The sequence below is a fragment of the Mustela lutreola genome, chromosome 6, assembly GCF_030435805.1.
Source record: "Mustela lutreola isolate mMusLut2 chromosome 6, mMusLut2.pri, whole genome shotgun sequence".
NCBI classification, from domain to species: domain Eukaryota; kingdom Metazoa; phylum Chordata; class Mammalia; order Carnivora; family Mustelidae; genus Mustela; species Mustela lutreola.
The window spans coordinates 115,586,667-115,593,889 of record NC_081295.1 but is presented as its reverse complement, the minus strand read 5'-3'; the positions used below and the strand labels follow the sequence as shown (position 1 = coordinate 115,593,889).

The following is a 7,223-nucleotide window of genomic DNA, read 5'->3' as shown; positions in this document are numbered from 1 at the left end:
ATTCAGCCATTGTGGACTATGTTCCCGTGAAGTCACATGTGTCAGATAGTCTGTTTGCCCCACTGGCCCTGAATCTCATTATTTGCACGCGTTCTAATTGAAGAACATTCTCGTCATAAAGGACAACATGGAAATGATGTGCAAAATTGCTTGCCACAGCGTTGAATCACCAAAAGCACACAGATTGACATTCAAATTACATCAATAATAAAATGACTGAATAGGAATGGGTTGGCAGATATCTTGAAAGAAGCAGCCATTTCTATGATTCCCAAGTTCTGCTTTACTTGATACCTTGTTAGCAGCGGTTGATGGTAGCCATTGTGTTTACAGATACATTATGGCCTAATTTTGAAAACGTATTTTGTATTTAATCACAAAGCAGAAATGCCTGAAATTTGAAGTTGTTTACTCCTGTAATTTCAAAACACAAGAGTCAAATCTTCTAAGTGACCTAATCTTGACATTTTCACACACCCCATAGCGTTAGCAGTGTTTGGTTTCTCAGGATTTTAAACGCAAGGTACGTTACTAAATGAGTGGGTTAATGTTGATGTACCTTGGAATTTCAGCCATCCCTAAACATGCATTTTCATGCAATTAAAAGATAACGGGCTTATAAACTGCCTTTCATGTTCTTCCTGATTCTTGCAATTTCAACTTTTTAGAAGGGCTTTCAAAATAGTTCATGCAACGATATGTATGGCTAAAGGAACTGCTTTGCTAGAAGGAAAACGGAGACCTTATTTCAGTTTGACATGAGGCAAGCTGAGGGCTTCCGTGCTTTCTCCTGCCTTACAAATGCTCTGAGATGATCGCGATCTTCCAGTCCTTAGAGAGTCCGATGCGAAAGCGGTTTCCCTGGCAGGCTGCGGCATGGCATCGAACGTGTCTGTCTCAGTCTCTTCGGGACCCACCTCTTCATCAGTTATAAACAATTTGGATTCCCTCCATTTGGGGTAAAAATCTTGGCTGCCTCTGGAGCCACTTGACTCACTCCCAGAAAGCTGTATATTCAGTTCCTCTGTCGACCTGATCAGGTTTTGCACCGACAGAGATTTGCCCAAGTCCTTGGGCACAGCGGGGTGGACAGATAACAGAGTCTCTCCCCCCATGTCAAAGCTTTTCCTTAGAGAACGGTCCTTGGTCAGATTTGACTGTGCAACCTGAACATTTTCCTTGGAGGCAACAAGGCAGGTGGTGACGTCGGAAATGCTTTCCTGTAAGCCTGCGGGGTTCGGGTGCAGGGTCTCGGGCCTGGGCAGATGCTTGATGACTGGGAGAGGAGGCGGGATCTGTAAAGTTGTTGGGGCTGCTGGCTTAGGGGCCACGCTTATTTGGTTTGCAAGGTTGCTGGCGGCCGCCGCTGCGCAGCCGTCACTTTGACTCATTGGCACCTGTGTTGCTTGGCTGTGCATAGTAGGGCTAAGCGCGTAGAAAGTCTGAGCGCTGAACTCATTTGGCGTCAGGATGAACTGCAGGCCTCGAGAGATGTTGGCGCTCGCCGATCTGGATAAGCAGCCGCTGTTCTGCGCCGAACTGGACAGGTCTTTGCTATCCACGGGGCTCTGATAGTCAGATGTCTGTTCACATTCAAAAGGTGGGATCTGGAATGAGGCCAAAGTGAGGGCGGAGGCAGAGCCTTTCCGGAGGACCTGTTGATATATATCGAGCAGGCAGTCCAGCTTGGACTCGATGGACTGTACCTAAGGGTGGGGGAAATGGTCACATTTGAGTTATAACCCGTTGGAAGAATGGGCTTCGTTTCTAGAGCCACTGCGGCATGTATGTCTAGTGGTGTGTTTGGGGGGTGGGTGGCAAGGGATAATTTAGAGGGAGAGGTGAGCTTCAGTCTCTGCATCATCTCCCCCTAAAACTCCTCCCCCTTAACTTAAAACGGATGATTGATGTTCTCAAAAAAACATATAAGCCTTTACAAAAGCAGCTGCAAGACCCCCAGCCCAATCAAGTTGCCTTTGCCAAGCCTCCTCCAAGAAATGATTCTGGGACTCTATGGCATTTTAGCGAGGAACTCCTCTGATGAAATCAAGACCTTAAATATCAATGTAGGTGATTCTGAATTTAAAAATAAAGGTACAAAATGCTTAATAATTAATAATTAATTAACAAAGATATAAAATGCTTCTGAATTAATACTTGAGATATTTTTGATTGGATTGGGGGAGCAATTTGATTTCTGGACAACTGTCTTTTTTTTTTATTAAGTTTTTAATTTTAATTCCAGTGTAGTTAACAGAAGTGTTATATTAGTTTCAGGTGTACAATATAGTGACTCTGCAATTCCATAAGGTACTCAGTCCTCATATAATAAGTATATTCTTTAATTCCCTTCACCTATTTAAATCCCCACCCCCTACTTCCCCTCTGGTAACCATCCGGGTGTTCTCTGTAGTTAGTTAAGACTCTGTTTCTTGGTTTGGACAATTATCTTTGTATGAGAAGATACAGCTTCAGGGCTAATAACTGAGGTTTGGTGTTGTTTTTTACAAAAGAGTGAAAAAGAGAGACAGTGACAGTCACCAAAACACATACAAAAAATAGATCTGTTATTTTACTGTGGAAAGTCTATAGTTGCTTCCAGTTCACATATTCATCGATGAGATGAAATTGTTCATTCCTTACATGGGAATCCAAGTGTTTTAGAGAACACTGTCTATGCATAAAAAATGTAGTTGCATTCACTCTTTCTTGATTTTCTTCTTTTAAAATATATTAAGAATCACTGGGGCACCTGGGTGACTCAGTCGGTTAAGCGTCTACCTTCAGCTCAGGTCAAGATCCCAGGGTCCCAGGATTGAGCCCTACATTGGGCTCCCTGCTCAGCAGGGAGTCTGCTTCTCCCTCGGTCCCTCTCTGTATCAAATAAATAAATAAAATCCTAAAAAATTTTTAATCACTAAAATACATCAAATGACCTAATTTTTGATTAAAAAAAATTTGGATGGAAAAGTTAGCCACTCCAGTTGGATCATACCTGCTTCTCCACCTTGACCACCCGGCCGAGCATACTGAGGTCATCGGGGGTTTCGTGTTCTGCTGTTATTTTCTCCCGGCTCTTCTTATCTGATGTGATTTGCCCTTTTCCGAGAATTTGGTCAACACTATCAGAGAAAGAGGAGATCAGATTATAAATGTTGAAGACGGAGATTGCCCCGGGCCAGAACGAAGTATTTTGAAAAGAAAAATTAAAGACAATTATCTTTAATTTATGTAAGATGTCATAAAAATGAGCTTGTTCCAGTTGATGTGCTTATTTTCTTAACATGAGAATTACACATGAGATTAATTTTCTCATTATTCTGGTCTGTGATGAAGTCACTTATGGGCAATCTTCTGTAGGCGAAATTGTCCTGAACTACAAAGTAATTTGTCTGTTTGCATCTCCGACCACGCATTTCCTGAATTTAACTGCTGAAAATATGACAAAGTCGTAACTATGATTATTTCATGTTAATAGAACAGATGCTTCAGTGAACATTTACTGCACATCTGATATGCGGGAGCTAAGCCCATAGAAAGTGATCGTCTCCACCTTCTGGAATTCTAGTTGGAGAACGCGCTGGAAACTCAAGATTAGTTCTACAACTTCTGTAGCAGTTCAATTTTATAAAAACCCTTGTTTTATAATAGTTCTATTAAAGAACTTGGAAGACCATGACCACGTGGGCCGAGACTGTAACACCACCACAGGATGAGTTAAAACCATTTCCAAGGAGACTTGATCCCCTGAAGTGGGAATTACTTTCTTGTGTGTGTGTGCTGGAGCTCAATTATCAGGACGAACTCAGCATTCCAGTTGACAGGCAGTGCCCACCTCCTGCCGTGAATCTCATCTGTTATACTGCAAACTCCACAAGGACTAAGTCATTATTTTATTAATCTCTGAACGTCCATAGTGCCTGGCACACATTAAGGGCTCAATAATTGTCTGCTGGATAAATGAATGAACGGACGAACAAATTGTGATTTCTAGAATTGATCACCAGGTGGTTTACTAAGGGCCTGGTATATGCCTCCCGCTGAGCTAAGTGTGCTATGGGCATATAAACAAATGTTTAAGACCCCCTCCTTGTGTTTTCAGAACTCTTCCAACACCCACACTGGTAATTTGTGCCTGAGAATGAAGCAAGACTCTTAAAAAACTGATATGACTGGACATTCTGGCTTCAAGAGAACATAATCAAACGTGATTGGAGTAAGACACCAAACTCTTTTCATCACTGAGTAAGATGCTCACCAGAGAGACAGTACAGGACCCTAAGAAAGGCAAATGCCCGGTCTTAGTCACAAGCAGGGGAACAGACTTGCACCCAGGAAACAACACAAGAGCCAACCACTCGTTTTTGAGTCCAATTCTTGGGCAAGATTGAATACCAAGATCATGAGTGTCTCTATGCTCCGTGACAGCTCTCAATGGCTGTAGGAGGTCAGAGAAGGGAAAGGTCTGTTTCTTGAGGCCAGATAGGTGGGTACAATTTGAAGAGGAAGAAGAACGGCTTCTTCTGGAAGGATGGTTGGGATTCCGAGAATAACAAAACAACAATAGCAGTAATCATTCAAATGGCATCAGCAACAACCATTAACAGTTACTGGGCACTTGTTTAGTGTGTAGGAACTCATTCAGTCTTCATGACACCTTATGAGGCAATCACATTATCCCTATTTTTACAGATGAGAATACTGAGATATTGCAGGCTGCAGACGGAGGCTTTTCATGTCTGATTAATATCCTTAAATAAAAAATCTACACTAAAAGCAAAAGTCCAGTTATCCATGAAAAATGAATCAGAACTCTAAGCTTCAGAGACTTTTCTCTACAACAGAGAAGTTACCCTCAGACGGTTTTTATGCCCGTTCCTTCCCAACAAATCACATTTCTATTGCTTACCGTGTTTGGAGACTTTTAATTCTACATAACATGTCTAGATGACCAGCAGAATATTGTTCAATGACATCTTTTACATCATAGGGGCGTAATGTTTCCTTAAACTTCCGTTTTGCAACATGAAATTTCATAATCCTGTAAAAGCAACATGTTCCATGTTAATCTCCATAACTCTGCTAAAAGAAGTTACCCAAATGGCTTGCTAGTAAATATGCGAACTCTGGGGGAAAAAAAAAGTCAAGCATCACATTATTTTAGGTTCCTTCAGAAATGCAACATAAAAGCCTAAGATTATAGTGGGCAATTTAGGAATATCTCACGGGAGGCACACACTGAGAGTCAAAAAACACACAAAAGAGACTTAATGCTAAGTGTTATACATTTTTGCTGTTCACTGAAACCCTGAGTTAAAATCAAAGTCAAAATGCAATTCTGCCTTCTTTATGTGACCCTCAGAAGTTTAAGAAATAACACCTAGACTGCGTCCCTTAAGAAATATAAAAATTGTTAAAATGGTCTTTTATGTAACTATGCAATTTCAGATGTAGATATGTCTGCAAAAACTTACTCTTTCTAGAGAAATACATTCATATAGAAATTTATGAAAATTCTGTTTCATAAATTACTTTTGCAGAATACTGCTCAATTAGGTAGTAATTTTTGTTTCGAATGTAACACATTCATCCACTACAGTTGGATATCTAAGGTTTCAGAACCAGAGATCTCTTTTATTACAATACTTCCCCGACAAAGACCTCATGCTTTTTTCTTTTTTTAAAAGATTTTATTTGAGAGAGAGAGAACACGTGAGTGTTAGAATAAGCAGTGGGGGGTGGGGAGAATAAGCAGGGGGGAGGGGCCAACAGAGGGAGAAGCAGACTCCTTGCTGAGCACGAGCTCTGTTCTAGGACCCTGAGATCACGACCTAAGCCAAAGGCAGATGCTTAACCCACTGAGCCACCCAGGTGCCCTGGACCTCATGTTTTAAAACAATATTTCTTTAAAAAATTAAAAAAAAAAAGATTTGTATTTATTTATTTGACAGAGAGAGACAGCGAAAGCAGGAACACAAACAGGGGGAGTAGGAGAGGGAGAGGGAGAGCAGGCTTCCCACTGAGGAGGGAGCCTGACTCAGGTCTCCATCCCAGGAACCTGGGATCACGACCCCAGACAAAGTCAGATGCCTAATGACAGCCACCCAGGTGCCCCTAAAACAATATTTCATCAATAAATCTCATGATGCCATAAATAGCTAAGTTGCCAAGGAAAAACAGTTACTGCAATAACTTGGTATTATTTCTGAAGAAAGCAAAGAAGCATAACATTTTAATGAGTCTATGCAGCCTTAGTGCAGGTAAATGTTAAGCCTGCCAGTGTTTTTTCAACTTTTAAATGGCTCATAGACTCCTGTTATCACACTCATGGATCCCAGACTGGGAATCAGTCAATTAGGCTCTGCAAACCCCAATTTGGTGTACCTTGGTGGAAAGTGGGAAGATTAGGTCTAAATGTAAAATTTAAACAGAAAATATTCACTATGTATCCTAATTGATAGCTGATTGCAAGGACCCCAACTTGTCTTATTGGTTAGGAAGCCCCAAACTCTATCTTGTAGTTATATTATTAACTTCAAATTAATTGTATCTTAATTATTTTGGAATCATTTATCCATAACATTCTTACACTCTCTCTCCACAATATTTTCCCCATCAATCTCTTCTTTGTCCAGGATAAACTTTTTTGGTCTCTTTCATTGTTTGTTTTTGTTTACAGAAACATTTAAGCATTATTCAGAGGAAAGTAGAGGAGCTCTGTTTTATTTTAACCTCTTAGTATCTAGCTTTAGTTCCAAATTTGTTTATCAAATTTGTTTGGGGGCTCAGTCTCCTATATTAAAAAACTTGTGAAAACTAATGAAATACCTACCCTGTGAAATTTCTGGCCCTGAGTAATTATTTGTTAACTATCTGTTTCCCCACATTAAATTGTCAGGTACATGAAAGTAGGACTGGGCCTCTTTTATTCAACAGGTGGGGGCGAGGGGGAAGTGCGTAAGAAATGTTAGCTCTTATTACTACTGCTGCTTCTACCCTGAGTATTATGATCACCATTCTTCAACACGGTGTACTCAGAGGTGAGCACAGTTCCCTCTGCACTGTGGAAAGGAACATTTGTTGAATAAGAGAAGTAAGGAAAGAGAAAAAGAAAAGATCTGCTCATCTAGGTAATAATAAGAATAAAATCAGAAGAAAGGCTAATCTAACAGCCCAGACCCTCTTTACTTATCTTCAGAGTAGCTAATGTTGTCTGGGTGGGT

At 40.7% G+C, this 7,223-nt stretch overlaps 1 protein-coding gene across 3 annotated transcripts in view; it reads right to left on the bottom strand.

The window, feature by feature from the left end:
• Nucleotides 1-259: 259 nt before the first annotated feature.
• Nucleotides 260-7,223, bottom strand: part of KCNQ5 (potassium voltage-gated channel subfamily Q member 5) — a 548,158-nt gene continuing 541,194 nt past the window's right edge. For all 3 annotated transcript variants that reach the window (XM_059178458.1, XM_059178459.1, XM_059178460.1), the window contains 3 exons: nucleotides 4,910-5,041; nucleotides 2,996-3,122; nucleotides 260-1,706 (listed from right to left, as the gene is read on the bottom strand). In XM_059178458.1, the coding sequence (XP_059034441.1) occupies nucleotides 744-1,706; nucleotides 2,996-3,122; nucleotides 4,910-5,041 (1,222 nt within the window). In that variant the 3' untranslated portion in view covers nucleotides 260-743. The remainder of the gene's footprint in view (nucleotides 1,707-2,995; nucleotides 3,123-4,909; nucleotides 5,042-7,223) is intronic.